The following is a 27,036-nucleotide window of genomic DNA, read 5'->3' on the forward strand; positions in this document are numbered from 1 at the left end:
GCAATTTATTAAAATAAAAGATTGTATAAAGTTATATATACAGAATAACTATAGGAAATTAGAATTACTAAAACTAACCGTTAATATAATTTAATAATGTAATCTGTACTTTAATAATGTAATCTATAATCTGTGTGCATATTAAAAAGGTATCGGGGTTAAACCTTCCTGGGGTAAATCCTTCCTGGGGTAAATCCCCAAGTTTAGTTAATACCAGTCCACCCACACCAAAGTCACCTAATAATATTTGTGTCTCATTTATTTGCATCAGGATGATTCTGAGATAAATTAATATTTTATTATTACATTCATGAGAAAATGTTGTAGACGATGTGTTATGACCCCTGAATTTACTGAAACTCATTCTATTATTATTATTAAAATTGTTTTGCTCTTAGACCAAAAGAAAGAAAAGCTAATTTTCCAGAAGTGATCAAGCTTGTCTTATGCCCTCTTATAATGAACAGTTTTAGCTCTTGAGTGTATTGTGTTCAAATATGTACATGTGGCACATATTGAACAATAAAAAAGATTAATAACCTAGCTATATAAATAGACAAAATGTTATTATTTAGCTAATAAAAAATAAATAATAAACTAGAAGACTTGAAATGTCCTGGGTAACCTACAGGTCCAATGTACACTGCCACTGAATTTGGCATCATGTATTTCTCCTCTACCATTTCTGATGCTTCTGCTTTCACCTCGCTACCTTGCTTTGTTTGTTTGCTTGCTTTCCTATTTACACCCCATCCCTATTTACCTTTTTACTTCACAGATTCCTCCTGTAAAGTGATAATCTCTGTCCCAGATAATGGCATTCTCAGCATCAACACGCTTTTTTGCTAGTGAGCTGCACTGTGGTTTAGTAAAGACTGAACATACAGCTAGCTAGCTAGCATGTTGACTTCTGTCAGGACAAACATGGTCAGTCTGTCAGGGCAAATTCTGCTGACAGACCTACAAGATAAAGCAGTGTTTTGAAAGATAAGCTGTTAGTAGATGTATGCCCGAAAGTAATTTTATCACAAAAATTAGTTTTACCAGTGTGTACCAGTGGGGTACACACTTTTCCTCTACATAAGCAAACTGATTAAGCCTAAAGAAGAGATGTCAGTTTGACCTAATCACACTCTACTCACCTGATTGAGAGTATATGCATAATTCTGAAAGAAAAACTTAAATAGCAGAGTAAAAGTAATGACATAAATCATTACTCTAAAATAAGATGCATACGTGTATAATTTAGCTGTTGACCAACATATGTAACATATTATTAGCTATGTGCCAAATGCCACTAAATAAGTAAGTAAATACAAAGTTAATGTATCAAGGTGTCATCCTTAGGCCTCTGGGCCTCTGCAGTCAGCTTAATGAAAGACTATACTTTGCATGCCATTCTCACAAGAGCTTTCCAGTTCAGATACTGTGTTTTATGTTTGCTAGTTTTTTTAACATCTAATAGTCCTATGATGATGATGATGATGATGATGATGATGATGATGATGATGACGTTGATAATGATGATAATGTAGGGTTATAACAGTAAAGTAGATCCTATCCCAAACCTGTACTTTTTGATTTAAAAAATAAACATTTATAGAAATAATGTTTATTATTACAAATCATGCTAGGGACTAACTCATATAAAAGTATTTAATACACATTTTCAGAGGTCAGTTGAAGATATATTATTAGAGCAGACACTGGTGGCAGCGAAAGCAAGAATCCTGTTGAGCTAGTCAGATTTATTGTGATAAGTCCAACATGGGACATGCATATGTTTTACCTCTGTAGGCTATAAGATGCTGGCTTTAAAGGTTACTTCAGTCAGAACACAGTTTGTAAAACACTGTTGACATGGAGAAGACATGAGTAAGTCACATCAGTGTGAAGCGAAGGACAACAGTTGCTTAAACTACATCTGAGCATTGTTAGAAAATAATAACAGCAAGATTTCAGTAGATCTGAGCTTGAAATGCTTTAGTAATCTCCAGATTCCCCACGTCTCCTACTGCAATAATAAGAAAATAAAAATAAATATATAAACTCTAACATTATAATCCATGCATGCTTTCTCTGTTCTTTTTCGTCTCTCTCGCTCTTTCTTGTCTCCTGCCAAACCACAGTCAATATAAAATTACCAAAGCTCTGGTGCTGGAGGGTGGGCGGTGTACTCAACATTTTTTAAACATATGCAATTTTAGCTGCTCCTTTGTTCTGTTATTAAAAGCAGAGATTTGGACCAATAGTGGCAAAGAAATCTACCCCATCAGTGAGCAACATATAGAATATACCTCTGCACTGCTATCACGCACACGCACGCACACACACACATGCACACGTGCACACACACACGCACGTGCACACACACGTGCACGTGCACACACCCGCGCACACGATACTAATGGAACAATGGAAAGTGGGATTACAGAGTATGTTGAATTACACTGAATCATTTTGACTTTCCTAAAAAGAGTCAAGTACAGGTGACCATGTGAACATGGTAAACCTTTGACCTGTGCTCATGCTTGTGCTTACTGGGAATATACTTCATCTACCTAATGTCATTTTTGGCAACACCTATGATCTTTGGCTTTCCCAAAGACTCTGTAGTTGTCCAACACAATAAAAAACACTTGAGACATCTCTCTCACACACACACACACACGCACACGCACGCACACACATGCACACGCACGTCTTTAAGATTTGCTTCTTTTTTTTTTTTGGTATTATGCACACACTATATGACAACTGGCTGATTTTTGCTCAAGCAGTTCCATCTACCCACCTGTCCACCCACACACCCACCCACCAGGATGACATACAGGCATACATAGTTCTGCAGATCCATGGAGTTAACCTTGTGCCGCAGCCTTTCTGAGTTCAGGTCATTTTTGGTTCACAACGAGCAGGTTCCGCGGCTGTCTTTGCCCCTCAACAGTGTCAGAGAGATTGTGGTGACTCAGGTCCAAAGATCTGCTCGCATTCAGTGAGGATGAGTTCCACTGCCTGGTTCTGATAGACCATGTTAATGGCTATGTTTCCACAGTCACTTTCCGGCCGCATCAGAGTTGGTCCAAAGACAATCCCAATGTTCTGCGTTGTCATGCGATTGCTGTCCGAGTGTTCCATCACCCTGCGAGACAGAGACAGAGAGAGAGATACAGATGGAGACAGAGAGAGAAAGGGAAACAGAAACCATGTAAGTGTGCATGTGAGCGCAAGCGCAGCATGCTCGGGTGAAAAGGAAGGGGTTAAAACCACAGTATGAGGCATTCTTCTAAAAATGCCATTCCTACTTCAGCTCGGATCTAGCCAGCAAATTGCTCGAAACTTCCACATTAAAAAGTGAAAAGAGGGAGGGGAGGGAAGAAAGGGAGGAGAAGTTTCAGTGGACAGAGAAAGAGAGAAAGAGAGAAAGAGAGAAAGAGAAAGAAAAGTGGAGAAAGGAAGGAAGTTAAGTGGGCGGAGCATCATTCAGATCACGACAAACGGGTTTATTATCCTGCAACTATTGTTTGTATATGTATAAAAAAAAACCTCTCTGAGAGAACTTAGGATCAGCTGTACTCTTGATTTAGGCCTGTACCGACAATCCTGCATTATCACTCTTAGCTGTTTGGTCTGTATGGGACTGTCCATGCCACTGAGCGACTTCATCCAGTGATCAGTGAATACAGAATCCCCTCTAGTGGCTGAAAACATATTGCACGGCAGCTAAACGACTCCACTGCAAGTTTACTGTCTTTGAAAAGGCGATTTGTCTGAGTGTAATAGGCTTAAATGACTGTCCCATATTTCAGCTCTGTCCAGACCTGCATAGGAGCAGTGTCTTCCTCACTATCTGAAGCCATCAGAGAGATTGCACAATGCAAGATTGCATAGGGTGGGGAAAAAAAGATTTAAATTAAGGTATGGGTTAAAAAAAATCACAGACATATCCTTTAACTTCTGCAGAGAAAAAAATAAGTAAATAAAAAAACTTTTTTCCCTAAAAGTAATTCTTCCTACAATCATAAACCCGCTGACATCACAAATAAATGTACGTGAGATTTTTGTAACCACTCAGAATAGAAATAGTGTTAGTGGATCAGTTGTGCTAGGAATGAAAGAATCTGGTTCTAATTGATCAAGATCCTACATGATCTGAATGCAAACCACACCTGGTGAACACATTCTTACCGCTTAAGGTGATGGAACATGTGTCTCATTGTGTCACGGTTGGGGCATGGCATGCTGATGACCAGTGACTTCATCCGGTCTACCTTGTCCAAGTAATCTGAAATCTCTACAGGAGAGATAGAAAGACCAGTATTAGATAAACAATGCCTCTTCTAATAGCATAAACGCATAAGTATTTTCCATAATTCAGCATTTGTGGTTCCTAGTGAAGTGGGGTGTAGTTATAGGCATTTGGACTCATATACCAACTTTTATATTATTTTAATTCTTTTGAAGTAATGTCACTCACCAAAAATGAGTTAGCACACAAGTGCTATTATTCCAAAACAACAAATTCCAGCACACCCAGAAACGATGGTGCTATTGTTTAATATTTGTCTTTTAATCTCAACTGTTTGACAAGGCTATGCAACAAAAATGAAAGGCGTCACTCTTCTTATACTTTTGGGCCACACATGATTCATAAATGTATGTATCTATCCATTTATCCATGCATCCATCCATCCATACATCAGCCTCTCTCTCCTTCTCCCACTTACTGACAGTCTCGACCATGTCGTGAAAGAGTCTGTAAGGGACGAGTGGCTCTGGCAGCTCTCTGAAGAAGAGCTTCAGGGCTCCAGTGACCACGTGGATGTCCTCCCACTGTGGGTCTTCCAGGTCCACGTGCTCCACTGAGCCACATGGACGAGGCCGGGGAACCAGAGAGGATTGGGAGCAATGCAGGGAGAAAAGGTGGCCAGTCAAGGTGGGTTTAGAGGAGTCATGAGGAGACACAGAGAACAACATATGATGAGTGCCGCATTTTCTCTAAGACCCAAAGAAAGCACCGTGCTTGCAAACAAATACAGTCATATTTAGTGCAGTGGAAAGTTGCTTGGCTTGGGGTTGTAGAAGAAGGAAGTGAACAGGCAGAGAGACAGAGAGAAGACAGCGCAGCAAAAGGAGGAATATACCATGGAAGTGCAAACACTGGCCTACAGCATTTCTTCATATATTAATGTGCTATTCACACACACAGACGCATATCTAGAGGGATATTATCAAAATCTGTTCATGGAAATCAATCCCATCAGTCCCCGACAGCTAGCAACAGTGGTCTTCCTATCATCATCACAAAGTCCCATAATGAATCTTAAACACTATTCCTCTGTGAAAAGCAAAAAACAAACAAACAAAAAAACCATTTAGCCATGCAGTAATGAGCAGCATTTCCCAGTCAGCCTCCTGGAGAGACACTGGCTTAAAGCGCTTCTTAGACAGCAATGGCTGAAGCTGCTCGCTCCCAATGATATGAGACCAGGCTTTAATGACTCCTATTGTAGCTATTAAAGCAATAGTTTACCCAAATGCTAAAGTGGCTAATAATAAATGAAATCGAGTGGTGTCCAGTTAGCTTTGTGTTATTATTAAACTGCTAATTTAAATCATACTAGGTTCTCTATTTCTCTATTCTCTATTTTCAGCCCTAACCTTTTTTGAGTGAACTATTCCTTCAAGTCTTTGGCAGGTACAGGAGCTGCGGTTCCTGGACCAGTGTTTAAGGGCCGCTTTCTTCGAGATTGCAGACTGAAAGCAAAGCAGCGTTAGAGTGACAGGGAGCAGGGAATCCCGCTCTTGCCAGTTGGGTGGGCTACCTTGCACTAAATGCTCTGGGAAGAGATAGCGTCCATCTGTAGACACCGCTCGCTCTGGAAGAATAGACAGGGTCAACAGGTCACTGTCAACACATCACTGCCTGATTAGATAAAGACACTCACCCTCACACCATGATTTTGGCAGACTGTACCCGAGCATAGGAGAGAATCAACGTGAAGCACTCATGAGTGAAAACAGCATATTTCTTTGGCTCTCACAGCCTTGCTTTCTGTCTCACCATGGTTGACAGCAAAGCGTAGTTTCTGGATCACTGCCAGGTTCCCACTGACTCTGTAGATGCCATCTGTGTCTAAACCTGAAAGTGCACGTGGGCACACATACACACAAAATCAGTCATCTACTACCAAAACACTGCTATAAGTGGTTTGACGTCAGGCAGAAATAGGCATCATGGACGGAATGTGCTCAGTGGACAAACCTTTCTTCTCTACTGTTTCTGTGCACTTTCGAACAAATCGTGGCACTGTACTTTTCTCTCGCTCACACAGCACCTCCAAAGAACAGCCAAACACCTGGTCTGAGAGCACCACACACACACACACACACACACACACACACACACACACACACACACACACACACACACACACACACACAAACACACAAACACACAAACACACACACTATATCAGCTGCCATGCTCTACTCTTACTGCACTAAAATGAAAAACAGCATAGGAAGACTAATCAGTTGTTGTACAGGCAGGGCTTGTGTATATATTGTATAATCATCTTAAGGATGCATTATTACTGACTTTGATGTGCAAGTCATATGTAGAGTTTAAAGCTACACAGCTTATTGTCTGATTCATAACTGCAGTTAAGTAATTCCATGTAGCTCTGTTTTGTACTACCTCTGTTAAACAGCTCATGGATTAATCATTAGAAATATTTGCTCTTTTCTGTGCTTAGTACACTGAGATGTTATGATATATTAAATGACTAGGATGTTGCATACAGTCAGGTCCAAAAGTCCAGCAGAAAGACCTGTTTTTATTTATTTATCAAAAAAGCATTTTATTCAAAGAAATATCATTGAAAAATACACTATTTACTTAGGTAATTTTAGTTTTGGCCTGCTGACACACTGCCAACTTCATATTTAAAATCTGCCACACCATATATACTGCCTGGCCAAAAAAAAAGGTCATACACTCTAATATTTCGTTGGACTGCCTTTAGCTTTGATTACGGAACACATTCACTGTGGCATCATTTCCACAAACTTCTGCAATGTCACAACATTTATTTCTGTCCAGAGTTGCATTAATTTTCCCCAGAATCTTGTATTGATGATGGGAGTTTTGGACCAGTGCGCAAAGTCTTTTCCAGCACATCCCAAAGATTCTCAATAGGGTTCAGGTCTGGACTCTGTGGTGGCCAATCCATGTGTCTCATGCTCCCTGAACAACTCCATGTGTTTCATGCTCCCTGAACCACTCTCTCACAATTTGAGCCCGATGAATCCTGGCATTGTCATCTTGGAATATGCCCGTGCCAACAGGGAAGAAAAAAAATCCATTAATGGAATAACCTGGCTGTTCAGTATATTCAGGTAGTCAGCTGACCTCATTCTTTGGCCACATAACATTGCTGAACCTAGACCTGACCAACTGCAGCAAGCCCAGATCATAGCACTGCCCCCACAGGCTTGTATGGTAGGCACTAGACATGATGAGAAGTGGCTGAAGTGATGCACCCTTCTTACCCTGATGTGTCCTTCACTCTGGAACATGGTAAATCTGGACTCATCAGACCACATGACCTTCTTCCATTACTCCAGAGTCCAATCTTTATGCTCCCTAGCAAATTGAAGCCATTTTTGCCGGTTAGCCTCACTGACGAGTGGTTTTCTTAAGGCTACACAGCTGTTTAGTCCCAATCCCTTGAGTTCCCTTCACATTGTGCGTGTGGAAATGCTCTTACTTTCACTGTTAAACATATCTCTGAGTTCTACTGTTGATTTCTACGATTTGATTTCACCACACGTTTAAGTGAACGCCGATCACGATCATTAAAGATTTTTTTATGACCACATTCCTTCCTCGAAGATGATGTTTCTCCACTGTCCTTCCATTTTTTAATAATTCGTTGGGCAGTTCTTAACCCGATTTTAGTCATTTCAGCAATCTCCTTAGATGTTTTCTCTGCTTGATGCATTTGACCCTTCTGAAACAGATTAACATCTTTTCCACGACCACAGGATGTGTCTTTCGATGGTTGTTTAACAAATGAGAAGCTACTCACTGCATCAGTTAGGGTTAAATAACTTGTTGCCAGCTGAAATAATCACCTATGCAGAAATTATCCAATGGGAGGCTCTTACCTATTTGCTTAATTAAATCCAGATGGTGACCTTTTTTTGGCCAGGCAGTGTATTTCATTCAAAAGTTAATAAGCATGAGCCTGACAAACAATCTTAACTGTCGTTAGTGCTACAACTTTGAAGGAGGACTGTTGCGAGACATCTTTCTGCTGTTTGTAACAATGTCAAAGGAGCTGCGTCAAAAAGTTAGAGGTGTTTTTTTCTCCTGTACTGAAAAATTATCATTGTGCCAAATTCTTAAGCTCTTGGTAGTGGATACAGATGTTTGGATCCTACTGCAACTGTATTCTGCATAAGATTACTGGAGTTATCTTCCCTGCCATACACATAGCTGTGACAAAACTAAATTTCACACTGACAGGTTCTCTTTGCACTCTTGACAAGAAAAAAAATGCCCACTGTGGGTTTTTAATTTGCCATAAGCGTCTTTCTCATAGGTCAGTGAAGATATTCTGTACATCAGAATAAGTCTTGTTTACTGGCTTATCCATCGACCCCCAGCAATCAAGCACTTTTTGTTTACCCACCCACGCTTTAACATTTCTCCAGTGGTAGCCTTGGGGTGGCATATCTGCTCACCTTTGATAAGACCTTTCTCCTGTAGTGCCTGCAATGGAGGTCTTCTCATTATGAGTTTCTTCAGACGGTTCTTCACACGCTTCCGCTCCGAATTCTCCAAATTAGATACAGAGCGAGGGACTGAATCCACATACACACGCAGACACAGAATGAGAGAGAGAGTGATGTGTGTGAGTTTAGCAGACATACACATACACTGTGTGGGCATAAATTTCCCTAACAAATGCATACCTATTGGTACTTTAAAACTACTCTAAGTAGTTATGCATAGATTTAACTAAAATTAAGGTTAGGGTTATCAATATTTAGTCATCACGTGATAAAGTTCAACCCTAGGTCCCCATAACCTTTGTCCAGGTTTGTGTGTGTGTGTTTGTGACTAACGTGTGGTCCTGAATCCTGTACGGTTCTCTTCCTCATCTCCACTCTGATCCAGCATTTCCATGGAGCCTGCTCTCCTCAGTGAATACAGTAACACATTGTCCAGAGGATTGTCTTTATCCTAAAACACACGCACACAAACATCAAGTATACATTAATAGATATTAAGTATATATGTAAAAATATATTGGTATAATATTAATAAGTATAAAAAAAAGTATAATCTGCCATATATAGAAATATATAGTAACTATAATAAGAGAGACTCACCAATTTGTCAATGACTTTTTGAATTGTTGTGTACCACTCACTGATCAAAGAGACTGTCTCTGATTGTAGCAAAAACTCATTCCCTGTAACTGTCCTTAGCTACGTAAACACACATATACATACACAGACACACACAGACACACACAGACACACACAGACACACACACACACACACACACACACACACACACACACACACACACACGTTATACTTCACAAGGCCTAGAGGAAGTTAGAGGGGAACTAGCTGTTTCAATCACAAATAGTTCCAGTATTACTTTGTCTGAACCATTGAATTTAAGGTCAAATTTCAGCAACAATTTTATTATTCATCATTTAAAAAATGGTAAACATAGCCTGGTTGGGCTGAATGCCCACCACGCACTCTGTCTCTCACCTTGAAGACATTCTTCCTGCTGGAAAGGTCATTGGCCCAGTTCAGCTTAGCCCCTCTTAAATCCACACTGCTCTCTGGACAACTGTTACCCGGTTTCTACACATACACATACACAGAGACACACATAGACACACATAGACATACACACACACAGATACACATACACAGATACACAGTGACATTTGCATTTGTGGCATTACAAAACAGATGTGTTTCATGGAGGTATTTGAATGGTTTTCAGACATGATTCAGCTGAGGTAGCTCTTACCCAGATTTCAGGACTTTGGGTTTTGGGATCTTTAAAGAACATAAGACTGTTCCCTACCAACACCACCCAGGACAGGTTCCAGTTTTTCCTGGAAAAGAAAATTACACACACACACACACACACACACACACACACACACACACACACACACACACACACACACAGTGTTATACTCATAAACGAGCATACAGAGTAAAACAATTCTGAAAGTGAAAAGGCAGGGAGTTGCAGAGTTTAGAGGCTGTGGCACTGAATGATCTAGCACCAGACAACTATGTGTGAGGAGTGGAAAGCAGACCTGAGGCAGCAGATCTAAGAGAGCAGGAAGGTACATATGGATAAGAATGGATGTGCTGGTAGGGAGTTTGACTGTGAGCAGACATGGGAAGCCAATGTATCTGACAGAGCACTAAAGAGATATGTCCAAGCCTCTTACTATGCATCGACGTAATTTATGCTGGGGATACTGGAGACATGCCATTTAGTTAGTTTTAACTGAACTAAGTCAAAATAATTTTAGATAAAAATCTAAAAGCATTTTTAATCAAAGTAACTAGAAAACACCTGCATTACAAATGTATTTTAAAGCATGTTGCTGCTACATCTTGTATTGTTGGTAAATACAGCCATAAAACCTATCGTGACATGAACCGCTTCCTTTCACTGAGTTCTTCTCAGTGAACATGCATGCCTGAGGACTTGGCTTTTTAAAGGAAATGTAAATTTGAGGGGCAGCTAAAGTGAATCCAATGCCCAGTACACATTCTTGTCCCCAGCACTTTTCAAAGTAAAGTTATGCCCATGCTGATCTGGTTATACTGCAGTTTATTTACGAGTTTTGGATGGGGCCAAAAGTGAGTTACAGTAATCTCTGTAAGAGATAATGAAAGCATAAACTAGGATTTCTGCATCATCAAGAAAGATGAATGAGCAGAGGTGAATAATGTTGGGAAGAAAATTCAAAAATGCTGTTTATTTATAGTAAGGTATCTATCTGAATAGAGAGGGAGGGATGGAGAATAGCAACTAGATTACGAACTGAATCAAAAAGAGTAACTATAACATTCTCAAGTGCCAACTGAAGATGACAAGCCTTTCAAAAGATGCCCTTAGACCCTCACAGCATGAACTCAGGCTTTTCTTTGGTTAGTCTAAGAAAGTTTGTTGCTGTCCATTTCACAGATAAAGCTAGGTAAGTCTGGAGACACCAAAGAAGAATATTATGACAATCTCAAAAGTAGCAGCCTTGTTTTCACAGCTTGTTGTCAGATCTTGTTTTCAAGGTGTTTCATACAGGCCTTCCAAACACAGGGTTTGCACAACAGCATATGGAGGATTGAAATTTCCTGCCTCTTAGTTCACCCTCAAAGACACACAGACTTGTTTGAAGAGAAGGTATGATTGGTTGGTCAGCCACATGTAAACCCAGTTAATGCTTGAAGAACAGCTCAATATGTGGTAAACAAAAGGAAAGGCCTGCAGTTATAGTTTTTGTTTACATTTATTTTAAATACTTCATTTATTTTAAATACTTCAGGGATAAGTTTAGTTATGCTAAGGGGTGGCATTAGGAGGATTGCATTAAACTTCTTGACTTGGTTATGGATATGCAGCAAAAATGCAAAATAATCTGTGTGTGGGAACAGGATTCAGATAGTTACTATGGCAACATAGTTAAATCCACAAGATACAAACAGCTTGTGTAAGCTTATGCTAAGTCATCAACTCTATAAAAACTAACACCACCTATCAACAATTCAAAATTCCACTAGTACAGGAAGTGATAAGTGCAGAAAATTAAATCCTAAATGGTCAGAGGATGAAAAATGTTCTTCAGCTTGAGGAGTAGGAAACTGAGCAGTCAGTGTTTAACACAAAACTTGCGGGAGCAAATAAGCTACATGACACCTTCTTGTTTGTTCTTATCCATCTTTTAAAAACAAAGATAGTAAGTAGAACAGTTAATGTAACGTCAACAATAGCTTTTCCTAATTTATCTATTTTAAAACATCCCTTTAAGCCATTTCACAACTGTCAAAACCTGTGCTTTATAGGTATTTCCTGGAGGGGATACTGTAAATAAAGTAGACAGGCCTTCTGCATAACCACCCCTTTATGTGGATTCAGTAATGCAGTACAAATACAAATACAGACAAAACAAATGTAGTGTGTATACCTCAGGCAAGTTGTTAACCAGGCATACTTCTCATAATTCATCTTACAGAAACAATGTGGCTGCATAGGTTTATCTTTTCCGTTTAAGATTTAAAAATAGAACTGGCCAACCTCACTGTATTATTCTGAGATTTTCATTGAAGGTTTGCCTTGAAAAAGGCTTTTCAACTAGGTACACCACAAAGTCTGTCTCACAATTTAGCTGGATAACGTAGTGATGTGTTACCAATTATGCCATAGCTCTGTCTTCAGAACACTGAGAAGGACCAGGCCCCTACAGACCAGCCCCCATAATTGGTCAGATTTCCTGTCATTTTGCTAATAGACTTACATTACAGAACCTTTCAAAATATCACCCGAAGAGGCACATAGGCACGATCTCAGAAGCGAGAACCTGCAGCCATACTAACAAACGGTTTTGATTAGTACCATTCCCAGATAGAAATATGTCCTATAGTAACCATGATTATGTAAACTAGCCTATATAAATAGGTTGATGTTTTATGTTTTATTTATGAAATGGGCTTAGATTTTATTTTTTCCATCCACATTTTTGTTATCCCTTCTCTGAAGGGTTAGAAGGGCCTGCCTACACATCACCAAGCTGACAGAGCTCACTTATGCTACAGGGAACAGACAGTGTGAACATAAAGCCAAAATGAAGATTTTTTTTGTATCTCCCAGGATACAAACCATTCTTGCCTCCTGGTGCTGTGCCAACAGAAAATTCTTGCTAACATTGCCATGGTTATAGTAGTGTTTTCTAGACGTTGTGGCAGGTTTAGGATCAATAGCTGTGTTTAGAGTGAGTCATAATTCAGTATTCAAATAACAACACAAAGATACGATTAAACCCCTTCGAACTCGTTAGTGCCACATAGGAATCTTCCTTGATGGCTTTTTAGGAAAACTCTCATCAAAAAGAGCAATGTGCAGAAAGTGTCATTTAAAGATGCATCTATTTCTAGCTGCATACTGTTAAGATACTCTTAACAGTATATGTTTGTCATTAGGCAAACATATTTGATGAAATTCTTCTGTAGTACCAAAAGTTTTTTTTGTTCAGCTACAGAAACAGAATTATGGAACATAATTCCAGATAACAAATGTTCCTCACTCCTAAATGTATATTTTGCATGAAGCACAAAGCTGTCAGATGCTGTCCAGCCTAGCATGACATTATTTCAAAATGACATACAGAATGAGTTTAATGCTGCTCAGCTGAGCTCAGGCTTATCTTGCTTATACAAAAGTCTTCCCTGCAGAAAAAGCATGCACATATTAACTGGCCAGCAAAAAGTCCTCTTGTCCTAACCTTAACAGGACTCTCGGAAACATTTCTATGACAATACTTGCTGCAGTTCAGAACAAAACACCTACTTCCACGCGCATGGCAGGGCGCAGGCATGGGACATGTGTCCTTTAAGATAAGCTTACCTCAGCTTCCTGCCACCTTCTGCTATCTTGGTCTTGTTGAGCAGACCTGCTTTTTCAAGCTCCTGCATTGAGAGTTGGAGAAATAATGTTAGTTCAAGTGCAGTAGCAGTGTGTAGTATGTTACTGAATGTAGAGGATTAGTGTATTAGTTAGACTGCAAATTTTGTGAGAAGTGGATTTAGGTGAACCTTAGTTATACCGAAAATCTTTATTTAAGCATTCTTCCACTGGAACAAAAATGCTTTATTTCTATCAATACCACTGCATAGTAGTCACAACCAGGACTCTTCATAGACAAGATGAGTGGTCGACAGATATATCGGCACACTGATGATATTTCGCTTTTTTGGGGGGAGGGGGGGGGGGGGTATAAGCCAATATTGACATATTGACATAAATGAGCAAATTGCATTGGTGTTTGGTTGCTGTACTGAATATTATTGCCACTCTCATGCCATATTAAAAATCCTATAGTAAAAGATAATGGCAAATGTTTTTTTTTCTTCCCCGTCAGTTCAATTTTATACATTTTTTCAGTCTTTTTTTCAGTTCATTGCACATTTGCTGGTCTGTTTTCTCATCACTCTTGCTTTAAAAACCTGTTAGGTTTTAGGCGTTTATCTTCACACTTAGTATGCTGTACATTCTGTTTGACTAAAAAATGACAATGAGCTGACCATTTATCGCAATTTCACACCAAAAAACAGTGTTCGTGTTTTGAATGTTTCACTTCATAAAAACTGCAAACCCACTTAGGAAAGTGAATTAGTATAGTACAGCCACTGACATTTTAAAATCGTGTCAAAGAAATAGGCTACTGTTGGTGGCCAGCTAGTAACATGTTCTGGTGAAATGTTCATGTTTATCTTCATGGAAATTCTACTGCATACATAAGCACAGGTGAATCATTTTAGTTATGTGATCATTTAGGCTGTTCTTTTTCTTAAAATGGCCTGGATTAAAGAACAATCTGATACACTGAATGACCACCTTATTAGAGGCACTCATCTAGTAACACATTGGACCTTCTTTGGCTTTCAGAACTACAGCAATTCACTGTGGCATAGATTATACTAGGTGTTGAAATCATTCTCAAGGAATCTTGGCCCATTCAAAACAGGATAGCTTCTCGCAGTTGCTGCAAATTTGATGGAGGTACTGACATGCTCAACATGCTCTGAGCTGCACATTCTTTCTTGTCCCAGCACATTGTACCTCATGCTCTATAGAATTAGGACCTGGGGATTGTGCTCCTGGACCCAGTCTATGACTATACAACCCTTGCAACATGATGCATTGTCCTGCTGAAAGTGTCCTGCCATAGGGTAAAAAGGCTGCCATGAAGGAATGAACTTTGTCAGTCACAATGCTTAGGTAAATCCTACTGTCCAAATGCCCATCCACAAGTATCAGAGAACCCAGAATGTGCCAAGAAAACATTCCCCATACAATTACACCACTGACCAGTCTGAACTGTTGACATCTGACAGGCAGGGCTCATAGATTCATGTTGCTTGTGCTAATTTGTGACCCTCATAACAGCATGGTGCAACTGAAATATGGATTCATCAGTGTTTTTCCACTGCACAATGATCCAATTTTTGCGCTCTTTTGCGCCACTGGAGTCTTGCCTTTCCGTTTCCCTTAGACAGCAATGGCACTCGAAGTGGTCTGCTACTGTTATATCCCATATGCACATATAGCCCATACATGCCCGAGTTGTGCATTCAGACATGATAGTTGAAACCCCAGTGCTGTATTTGGCTGCAGTTTGCTTGACTATGCACCACCGGTTTGTCAGAGCGATCCTTGACATCCCCCTGGATATTTTTCCTCAATTACACCATTCTTGGTATACTCTCAACATCTTTGCATGGGAAAATCCCACAAGGTTGGCAGTTGAAATACTGGCCCCAGCTAGTCTAGCACTCAGGATCATGCCTTGTTATATAGACTTATATAGACACAAACTTCACGGTGTGAGGGTGTGGGGGTGTGCGGGCATACAGTGTTTCTTACCGGTGTCATTCCACCATCACTATCTGGGGAACTGTCAGTAGAAGGTGACTCCATCAACACTGGGTACTCGGACTGTTCATGGGGTTTTAAAAAGGCATTACTGAGGTCTGCCTGTGTGTGTGTGCGCCTTTGTGCATGCTTTGTACAGTCTCTATATGTTTATTTTTGTCTGTGCCTGTATTTTAGAGGTACCTGGCCATTGGAAGATATCATGTCTGCTTGGGGAGGCAGCATCATGGGGTAGGAGTGGCTGATGTGCCCCCCGCCCCCTTCTAAAGCAGAGTTTCTGTGCTGGGTGTCAGCATTGCTGAAGGAGGCAGAAATTAGTGCATCTGATGATGCTGCTCGCTGCATGATCTGCAGTATGGAAAAAATGCAGATCAGTTCCATTTAGCTCTGCCAAATCCATGTTCATACAATGTGAATTTATATTATCTAAATTCATTCCAGTTAAGTTTAGCTCAGTTCAGTTCAAGCCATACAAGTCCAATCCAATCAACTACAACATCTTTAATTTCCTTCTCACAAATCAATTAGCAATCGCTTTCAGTGATGTCTAAAACAGCTTATCAGAGAGGCAGAAACCGCCACTGTGCAGTGTGACTACAGATCAGACTACTAGGTGGCCATGTGCTCTGGATTAGAGCTCACCCCAAAACTACCCCAGAATTACTGAACCACAGTATCACAGAATTACTGAACTATCCCTTGCCACTACCACAAGAGATTCAGATTGCATGTCATAGGTAGAGTTCCTTCCAACACAATTCTCATAGTTACACAATTAGCCAGAACCCCTTCACGACTGCTGCTGACTACTGTCGTTGGACTTCTAAATAACTTAGTTTTTCTAATAAGCAAATGTACACTGCCTGGCCAAAAAAAAGGTCACACACTCTAATATTTCGTTGGACCGCCTTTAGCTTTGATTATGGCACACATTTGCTGTGGCATTATTTGCACAAGCTTCTGCAGTGTCACAACATTTGTTTCTGTCCAGAGTTGCAATAATTTTTCCCTAAGATCTTGTATTGATGATGGGAGATTTGGACCACTGCGCAACGTCTTCTCCAGCAGATCCCAAAGATTCTCAATAGGGTTCAGGTCTGGATTCTGTGGTGGCCAATCCATGTGTGAAAATGTCGTCTCATGCTCCCTGAACCACTCTTTCACAATCTGAGCCCAATGATTCCTGGCATTGTCATCTTGGAATATGCCCATGCCATCAGGGAAGAAAAAATCCATTGATGGAATAACCTGGTCGTTGAGTATATTCAGGTAGTCAGCTGACCTCATTCTTTGGGCACATAATGTTGCTGAACCTAGACCTGACCAACTGCAGCAATCCCAGATCATAGCACTGCACCCACAGGCTTGTATGGTAGGCACTAGACATGATGGGTGCCTCATTTCAGCTGCCTCTCTTCTTACCCTGATGCGCCCATCACTCTGGAACAGGGTAAATCCTGACTCATCAGACCACATGACCTTCTTCCATTACTCCAGAGTCCGATCTTTATGCTCCCTAGCAAATTGAAGCTGTTTTTCCCGATTAGCCTAACTGACGAGTGGTTTTCTTAAGGCTACACAGCTGTTTAGTCCCAATCCCTTGAGTTCCCTTCCCATTGTGCATGTGGAAATGCTCTTATTTTCACCATTAAACATATCCCTGAGTTCTACTGTTGTTTTCTACGATTTGATTTCACCACACGTTTAAGTGATCGCCAATCACGATCACAAGACTTTTCAGACCACATTCCTTCCACGATATCTTTTCCACGACCACAGGATGAGTCTTTCAACATGGTTGTTTAACAAATGAGAAGCTATTCATTGCATCAGTTAGGGTTAAATAACTTGTTACCAGCCTAAACATAATCACCCATGCAGTAATTATCCAATGGGAGGCTCTTACCTATTTGCTTAGTTAAATCCAGGTGGTGACCTTTTTTTTTTTTGGCCAGGCAGCGTATGTCAGCCAACAGAAGCCAAGTGGTATTGAAATTGCCTCACCTGACTCAGCTGCCAGTTGTTGGCATTCCGGGAACTGCAAGTGAAGTCAGAGAAGAGCTGGGGAGGGAATAACATAAAAAATGAAAATCTTCAGGACTTTACTGAAACTGAAACACAAAAACAAACACACACAAGAAGGGACAGCTGTGGTGGGCACTCACAAGAGACACCAACCGAATGAACCTGGCCATTTAAGAACAGCAGAAGAAAGGTGAGACGGAATTTCATGATTGATCTACTCAAAGAATCTAACTACCTTAAATTGCCAAACACTCAATCTTCACAAAACTGTCACAAACCTCCACAAATAGCTTTCGGAAGACAATCTCTAAATGTGTGTTGGCTCTATTTCTGGGTTCTCCTGCCTATGCAGTATGCAATTCTCTAAACAGACTGCTGTGTTAGTTCCTGCATGACAGCTCAAGTACCCATTAGAGGTGAATTTCTTCCTCATCAGTAAAAAAGAAAAAAAAAAGCGACAATTTACAGAAAGTGATCTTTTCAGTTTTCCTTCAGATTATAATCCAGTAAACTCCAACTCTGAAGAGTCAGTCCAAAGAGAATCTGCAAATCTCTTCCATAACAAATAAATTAAAAACGATCCTTTTCCTTTTTTCACCACACTGACACATTTTCAATGCAAACCAAAGGCCCCACCCATTTTTTACAACCTCCTCTTCTGTTGAAAGTTTGAACTTCCTCAATTTTTTGAGGAAGGCAGCACAATCAGCATTTACCATCTCTTTCTCTCCCCCTCTCTCTTTATCTTCCTCAACAGCACAAGGATGGTTCAAGCATACCCATATAAATCTTGTCATAGGGTAAATTCCGATTATTTGTGTGTGTGTGCACATGTGCATGAGTCTAGTTACTAGGGAAGGAACCCAGTCTAGCCTTCAGCATTACATCAATAGGCTTAATATGGATAATCTGAAGGAAATAAATAAATAAGGCATACTGTGAGGCATAGTTTCTTTTTTAATTTGAATCTGCCTTCTTTTGTAATCTGCAGCATGAGGATGACCCTCTGGGTGCTCATGCGCTGTGCTACAATGTATGTGCATGTGAATGACTGAAGTGTGTTTATAGAATAAAGGACAGCCTGGATAATGTGATCCAGGAAATGCACCACAGCTTGATCCCTTTAATTTGTGTTATAGCTCAGTTTCTAACAGAACTCTATCTAAGGGTAATAAAATCCGTTTGTATAGTGTATTTCATAAACATATGTACATGAATGCACACAAGAAGAGAAGTAGTGAGATGAGAGGCAGGGAAACCATGCACATCACCTGAACTTCACTGTCAGGCTTAATGTGAAATCCACTACGACAGAAGGCTTTTTACCTTTCAGGGAGCACCTGACCATGGAACACTGAACACGTTCCACATAGTCCAGAGTCATATTCCCTTTCTTCTATTCTTTGGATAATAGTCTGCCAGTTCCTAAAGTTGTATCTATTATTGCCTAATGCACATCTCCAAAGATTAGTGCCAGATCTGCATGTTTTATGGTTGAATGTTTCCCAGTCTCATTCCTGGCCAATTTCTATTTCCCTTGCCAAAGCCCTCTGGACAGCTCACAGCCAGCCTGATAATTAGCTGATGAGCTAAATCAAGAGTGCTAAATAAGGGAAATATACATAGTGGGAACAAGAGCCCATCAGGACAGATACTGATGACCACTGGGGTAAAATAGTCTGGCTGTGGATGTGTGAGTTCTTTTTCTCCCATCCCTATGCTGTTTCTACCTAGCCCCTGTCAAAATGTACCTGCAGAAGTGTTCCCTCAAAAAAAAAAAGACTAATGTGGCACATAGTGTGGTTGGTTTACAGCACATCTGCTTTTAACGACATACACCATAACAGCCATACCCCCTTTGAACAGGTAGATATGCAGGTACGCGGACGGTCTTACGGAACTGCTTTTACCCTATGCGTTGGCTTTCTTCCTGAGCTGTGTAGAGGAAGTGACAGGTGGTTGGAGTCACGTGAGAAAGTCTCAGCTTGCGTTACTGTAGCCTGAAAAAATGTGAACAAGAGCAGAGGCGAGCATGCAGAAGAAAAAGGTCACTGTGGTACATAATTTGTGCTCAAGATACAGAATGAAGTTTAAACTATGGCTACCCAGCAGCAAGCGACTGCGCTGTTCTGTGGGTTTGATTAGCTGGTCACCAAACTCACATGCATAATCATGCCCTGGGATTGAATAGTTACCATGTACTGTATATAATTGCTCTGGTGAACTCTGCGTGGTGGCTTCCATGAGCGCTCCTCGGTAAGGGTGTTGACATAGTAATAGCGGCCGGAGGCTGGGTCTCGGTACTGCTCCCACATTTGCAGCAACTGCAAGGGCTTCTGGTCCGGCAGAGGACAGGGGGGCTCTGCACACTGTTTTCGCTCCTGCTCTGGCAATGGACTTTTGGAGATGTAGGCCTGGGATGAAGACAGCAGGAGAAGGGTTAAGGACAACATTCTCAATCACAGGCAGATACCTAGGTTAAAAAACAACACCACCACACTAAACACAAATTTTTAAAAAATATTGGTACTCCTCCAGAAAACAGTCCAGTTGGCCATGCTGAAAGGATGCAAAATTAAGCTGCTTGATGGTCCGTTTTAGTCAATCGTCCTGTTTTCTGCCTTTTGACAGTGTCATACCATAGCTTCAACAAGCTGTTTCCATGTACTTTACTCACTAGGATGTGGAAGTGATGCCAGTAGGACGACAGTAGGAGGAATTGTTGACCTTGACTCCACCGGTCAGCGCAGACAACTTGGCAAAGGTTATCTTGTGAAATTATCTGCAGGATTTTAGCGGACTTCAAGTGCTTCATATGCTGATCGGTCTGACCTTGGATTTTAGCAATCCTTGTGCCAACAAACACTTAAAATGGCAGGACACTTAATGCAACCCTGACAATACAGCCATTGAGTCAAACCACAGAAAGACATTTCGCATTGTCATAGTCAGCTCATTTTGGACAGCTAGGCTCTGCTTAGTGCAGCACATAGCTCCAGGCAGGGTATGGTATGTCAGTTTGTAGTAGCTATTCTTGAACAGACCATAATGTAAGCTGAATGTTACCCTGCCCATTGTCTGTGCAGAGGTAGATAACAGATCACTAAACCAGCTTTGAAGTGAAGGGTAGGAGGCTCTGTCTTTCCAGACTCTTCGTACACCTGCAAGCAACATGGGGTCATCCCAGTCCCTCTGCCTATTCCACCACACTCACCCAATCATCTTTGCACATGTAATATATGGCAAGACGAATCCCACAGGATTGCACTGGGTTGCCAGCCCCTTCTAGATGTAACAACCCTTTGCAATGGAGGGTGTCCATATCCAAGGGTGTCAGACTGGCAGGTCTACATCAGGCCTATTGTCTGAGCAGGCATTGTCTACTGGTCTTCTACCCCAGTAGATACAATACTGGTTCACTGTTGAAGGTCAAATCCACCCGAGGCTAGGACTAACCATTCATCTGGAATACATTTTGGGAAGCTCTATAAGCAACTAACCTACATAACAGCCCTTTTCCACTCTGAACCCGATCCGCTCACTAGGATTGCTCTGTGACATGCTGCTGTAGGGTAGTGCCAAAGCAAGGAGTCAAGAATAGTGTCTCCCTGTGCATCATAGGTTTGGTCTTGTTAGGAGCATGCATGGCATATCACTTTTCGGAATAGGAAAAAGAATGCCATGACTAACGACTGACTCCATTTACTCTGGTGGTCTTGGTGCAAAGCAAATCCTGTTCAGACCAAGTGACTTGTTTCCAATTCCTTCAGGGAATAATGTTTGCTTCGAAAACCTTTTTTTTTTTTTTTGGCACTTTCACAGCACTAGACAGTGAAATGCAAGAGTTGTGATTGTATTTCAACATGGTTTGCATTCAGATCTGACATAAATTCGGCATTTCATACATTAAACACAAATTCACATGTATTGTTTTTCTGTTAATAATGCAAGTGATTTTAAATTGATTCACTGGATCATTTTGCATTTCATTTCACTGTGTTCCCTATAATGACAGCATTTCAAAATATGCATTCATTGCATTTCAAAGTAGATTGTATTCAATTCTGACACAAATTCAGCATTTATTTAATAAATGTGAAGTCCCATGTGCTGTTTCCAGGAAAGATAGAACACTATTATGGAGATTTTGCTTTTCATTCTGGCCTGTATTCCATATGTTCCTATTGAAATGTCACGTATGTATAACATTTCACATTTTTACACTGTTTGATTGTATTTCAACTTAGCACTAATTCCTCTGCACAGAACAATACAATGAAAAAAGAAGAGAAAAAAAGTGGAATAGGGAAGATCCCTTCAGGTTCCAGCATTTGCCATATGCTGTACAGCCTTGAACTTACAGACGTGCTCTGCAACCTCTATCAAATTAATATATGCTCATGTGACAATAGATATGTGAGTATTAAGAATACTAACAGGCTAAAGCACTGCCCAGAGTGTGAAAAAAGAGGTAAAAAGAAGATTTGTGTGTGTGTGTGTATGTATATATGTATATGTGTATATATGTATATGTGTATATATATATATATATATATATATATATATATATATATATATATATATATATATATATATATATATTTGTGCATATCTTCACGCACTAATGTAAGACTGCACATAAAAGTGCTCACTGAAATGAGGGTAGATAAGAAAATAATTGTACCATGGAGGTTGAGATGAGCACTTACAGCCTTAAACTACATTACATAATTCAGTCCTATTAAGGCCAAAAGCCTGAATGCACGTCTGAAGAAAGCACAGTACTAGCAATCACCAGCAGATGGCTGTCTCTCTAACATCACCACTCGCAGGAGAAGTTGTCTGTGCTCCTTAAAGCAGTATTTTAATGTCCCACTTCAGCAGATTTGTGTGTTCAGATAGTCCAAATCACTTTTTAGGAACTTTGTAACTTTAGGAGTGGGAAGACAGCAAGCATGCTTCTTTGGATGGACCATGCAGGCATGCTTTTTTAAAAAGGTAAAATAGTTTTGCAGTTATCAGTGTCAAGCTGAGGTAGTTATACAGTGATTTTACAAGGTAGTACAAGGATTAACTAAGAAAGTTGCCAGACCCTGAGATGAACCTCTGGAAAACTGTCTCGCTGAAGGGAAAGTTCTCATTACAGGGTTGGAGAGCTTTGGAACTGCAGTCTGCCTGTACTTGACTGCAGTTTCTATAAGGAACACTCTGATATTGTTAAGGATTGAAATTTGTATTCTTCCAGTGCATTTCTGTAGCAAACATGTCCTGTACCAAACCTCTGTCATACGCATGCTACATATGGCATCTAGTATATCATTCAATTCAGTTAGATTAAAATGCATGTAGTGCTTTTTACATAATATTTACCAGTGTAGAGCAAGCCTAGATTAACAGTAATGAGAAGTACATCACACAAGATCACACAAGCAATAACCTTTACAAAAGCCAAATTTAAAAGGGGAACTCAACCTCCTCTTGCACCAGTGGATGGTGTACTATAATATGGAAAATGACTAAAGTAGGATTAAGTTGAAGGAGTAAGATTGTAAAGAGGAAGGGAGAGATAAACCAGTGGCAAATATGACCCTTACAAAAAGAGACAAAAATCTAGTCTATGTTGAACATGTAGAGCTGTCAGACAGGATGTCGATATAAAGATGGTATGAGTAGGAAACCTGTACACTGTGTGAATCTAGTGAGTTTAATTCACTAAAAGAATCACTACATAATAATTATTTCACTACAGAATATATTGTGAAGATATTATATTAGACTGCAATCTGCCATCATACAGTATGTTCTATAAGAATACTTAATTTCTCTGTTTCTAGGACAGCTTGAAAAAAAGAGAAGAAAAAAAACGTGTCATGTCATATGTCATTTCGGATTTTTTTTCTAGAGTGGAAACGGCTGTGGGCCAAATAAAAAAAAATTTCCACGATAGTCATCTTTGTTCTTTGTGTGCATGTAGGGTTATGTATGCCTATACCTAACTGTCACCGCTATGTTGTTACAAACTGAACACACACAGACACAGAGTATTCCATTGCATGTAACGGCATACGTGTCATGGTCTATAGAGGAATATTTATGAATGCAAATAAAGAAACTGTGGCATGTTGTATCAGGATGCTCACCATATAAAGACAGTAACCAAAGTGATGGCATCACTTCCCAATAGGCATTCCAAAAGAGATGCCATGACCTTCACATAAGCCGCGCGTGTGTGTGTGAGTGTGTGTGTGTGAGTGTGCCTGGCACTTTAGTGGGCACTCCACTGTGTGTTGCAGCAGAGTGGGATGCTGGGTGTGTGAGCTACATCAGCCCTGTGAGCAGAACTATTTCTGACATTTCTAAGAAACTCCCACTGCTTCAAGATTTTACCAGAATATATTTATAGGTTGGTATAAAGATTTCCTTAAAAATAGAAATCAGAAAACAAACAAACAAACAAATGGGGATTGGGTTGTCTGACCAAAGCTCCACTAGATACTTTGGTCTCACATCCACTGAGTGTGTGAGTGTGTGAGTGTGTGAGTGTGTGTGTGTGTGTGTGTGTGTGTGTGTGTGTGTGAGCGTGCATGTGTGTGCATTTGTGTATTGTGTGCGGGTTATAAAAACTGAGAGGGGAGATATAGAGAGCTTGCAAACTGAATGCAACAGCAGTCCCTGATTATTCATCTTAGAAGCATACAGTAAGCAGTGAAATAGTGTGAGTGAGTGAGTGAGTGAGTGAGTGAGTGAGACAGAGAGGTAGGAAGAAAAAGAAAGCACTTGATTGAATGTGTGTAGATGGAAAAGAGAAGATAACTGCCTAACATTTACATAGTTCACTACTATGTAACAAAAACAAAAAAACAGTGCCTGTAAGGAGTCATTGTCATCTACGTTTGCATGTTTACGAGTAAATGTATCACCTGGATTTGTCCGTCTGTGTGCCTGTGTGCGGTATTCGCCATGTCCCACTGGCTGTAGAACCTGCCGGGGCCTGCTGCACTCTTCCCAGGTTGCCGGCCCTCCTTGTAAGGGTTGTGGGGCAGGTCGCTGGAGCTCTGGCTGCGTGGAATTAGGCCGGTTGGTCCCGGCTGCACCACGGGCTGACCCGAGGAGGAGGTGGAGGTGTCTGAGCGGGACATGATAGGGCAGGCTCCCCCAGCTTCACCCAGTTGTGCCACATGCAGCTCTGGGATGACACCATTACAGTTCAGGTCCTCCATGGAGCGGCAGAACGCTTTAGTGGTCACTGGTGGGGAGCAGAGAGGAAAACACTGGTTGAAACCGACCTCAGAGGTACACACGCATATACAAGCACACACGCTACTTAATAGAGCTGTCAAGACCATTAGCGACGTTCCTGATCCACAAATCCACAAATCCATAAATCCATTAGAGACGTTCCTGATCCACCACAGCATGGGCAATGACACTGAATCCCATGGCTGAATGAAAGCCTGAATGGAAAAGCTAAAGGTTTACAAAAGCACCTAAATACCAAAAAAGGTTGTCAATTGTTATCAATAAAGGCATCGTGTGAAGAAGAGCAATTAATGTTTTGAGTAAATGATTACAAAGTGGGCACACAAGTATAAGTCATTGAACAGTCATTGCTCGAATGGTTTCAAGAAATGAAATGAAAATTAAACATTTTGATGGAAACCGAGCTTTTAAAACTTCCTTGAAATTACTGAAATTAATCTTCCTCATCATTAGAGAAACTAGTTGTTACTGATTTGGGGAGCAGAAAGAGACATTGTAGAAAAGGCTCTCCAAACAGAGGAAGAGAGCGAGATAACTGACTGGAAGGCTGACTCTGACAGTGCAATCTGACGACTCTTTTACCCCAGTTAGTTGGCCTAGTTTTTCACTTCACAGTACAGAGCTTGATTACAGCCCTGCCATGTTCCTTTGCAAATGCTCTGTAAACCATACTTTGTTTTTTGGTCAGGGTCATTTCATCCTGGGCTGTGATGACAGCAACAATAGTACAATAATATATATACAGTGTAGGTGGTGAACTAACAGTGAGCCCTTTTCCGTGCATCTGCCCTGAACGCACAGAACATACACTCATTCCACACATACACTATCTGACACAGACATACACACATCAAACACTATACCTAAACACTGGGTCTGCGAGCACGGGGAGAGTGACCCGCGTCCCACCAGCCTGGTGCCAGTAGGTAGGGCTTTGGTCTGTCCACCAGGCCTGGACAGGTCCAGCATGGAGATGGGCACCTCCTGGACGTAGGTGGCAGGTACGTACAATGCCTTGCCCTTGGTGCCCGTTCCGAACCTGCGCACCTGCCACCAGTCGGAGTTGGCCTTCTTCAGCAGAGTGAAGCGCTCCCCCTCCTGTATGGAGATCATCCGGCCATCCACACCATGGTACGAGTAGTCGTACAGGGCTTCCAGTATGGTGGTTCCACCCACCATTGAGCCCCTGCCCACAGGGAGGCTACGGGTGGGGCCCACGGGACTCCGACGCCAGCTGCCCGACAGCATGACTCTTAGTGGCAGAGGGTGGAGCGACAGTCGCTGCAACTGCAACTGGCACTACAGCACAGGGCAAGGAGACAGTGCAGGGACCAGTGTGCCATGCTCTGAAACACAGGGTAGAAAGAGATATTATCATTTTGAAATGTATCCACACACACACACACACACACACACACACACACAATAAAACCACAATAAAACACACACATATTTCAACCATTTCACTGCGAGTTATACTGTGTATGACTATGTATGTGACAAATAAACCAAACTTGAAACTTGAAAAGCTATTCCGTGTTCAGCATACACTTTAAATCAAAAATAAATAATGCATGGTCATAATACTAGTTTTTACTATTTGCAAATTACAATTACCTTATTACCTTCTCTATACCTCTTAATCCCTGAAATAGAACAGAAAACTCTTACTCCCCAATAAAACAGAACACTGAGATTGAAAATATGGTAGTCTTTATGGTATTCTCCAAAATAAGAATTTCTATCGATTAATGTCAGAAGCCAGCTTTGACGATACCATAATACCGTGAGACCTCATTTCAGATAGAATATACAACTCTATGGTACTCTTAAACATACTGTTTTTCGACACGTACTCCAGTAAAAGTTCAATAAAAGTTGCTAAAACATAACTAGTACAAAGTGTTGTTATAGAGCCAGTAAGGACTGACCAATAACCTAGATACTTTTTAAAAGAAGGTTTAGTAAAGTTCACACATAACCACTGTGAATATATTCCCCTGATTATTCTGTATGCTTTACATATTACAAAAAATACTAACAG

The 27,036-nt window shown here is 40.7% G+C and overlaps 1 protein-coding gene across 4 annotated transcripts in view; it reads right to left on the reverse strand.

The window, feature by feature from the left end:
* Positions 1-1,728: 1,728 nt before the first annotated feature.
* Positions 1,729-27,036, reverse strand: part of arhgap9 (Rho GTPase activating protein 9) — a 30,590-nt gene continuing 5,282 nt past the window's right edge. The window contains exons 2-20 of one of the 4 annotated variants that reach the window (XM_035524705.2): positions 25,856-26,338; positions 24,653-24,978; positions 19,928-20,146; positions 19,643-19,732; positions 17,712-17,768; positions 15,891-16,055; positions 15,699-15,770; positions 13,680-13,741; positions 10,068-10,155; positions 9,800-9,895; positions 9,403-9,501; positions 9,136-9,253; positions 8,752-8,871; positions 6,266-6,364; positions 6,065-6,142; positions 5,826-5,879; positions 4,728-4,862; positions 4,189-4,294; positions 1,729-3,142 (exon numbers count right to left, since the gene is read on the reverse strand). In XM_035524705.2, the coding sequence (XP_035380598.1) occupies positions 2,950-3,142; positions 4,189-4,294; positions 4,728-4,862; positions 5,826-5,879; positions 6,065-6,142; positions 6,266-6,364; positions 8,752-8,871; positions 9,136-9,253; positions 9,403-9,501; positions 9,800-9,895; positions 10,068-10,155; positions 13,680-13,741; positions 15,699-15,770; positions 15,891-16,055; positions 17,712-17,768; positions 19,643-19,732; positions 19,928-20,146; positions 24,653-24,978; positions 25,856-26,240 (2,562 nt within the window). In that variant the 5' untranslated portion in view covers positions 26,241-26,338 and the 3' untranslated portion in view covers positions 1,729-2,949. Of the gene's footprint in view, positions 3,143-4,188; positions 4,295-4,727; positions 4,863-5,825; positions 5,880-5,977; positions 6,143-6,265; positions 6,365-8,751; positions 8,872-9,135; positions 9,254-9,402; positions 9,502-9,799; positions 9,896-10,067; positions 10,156-13,679; positions 13,742-15,698; positions 15,771-15,890; positions 16,056-17,711; positions 17,769-19,642; positions 19,733-19,927; positions 20,147-24,652; positions 24,979-25,855; positions 26,339-27,036 lie in introns of those variants that run through there. The other 3 variants (XM_081717957.1, XM_035524706.2, XR_014124588.1) reach the window with 3 other exon arrangements.

The sequence above is a fragment of the Electrophorus electricus genome, chromosome 7 (assembly GCF_041902795.1).
Source record: "Electrophorus electricus isolate QZ-2024a chromosome 7, ASM4190279v1, whole genome shotgun sequence".
Classification (NCBI taxonomy): Eukaryota; Metazoa; Chordata; class Actinopteri; order Gymnotiformes; family Gymnotidae; genus Electrophorus; species Electrophorus electricus.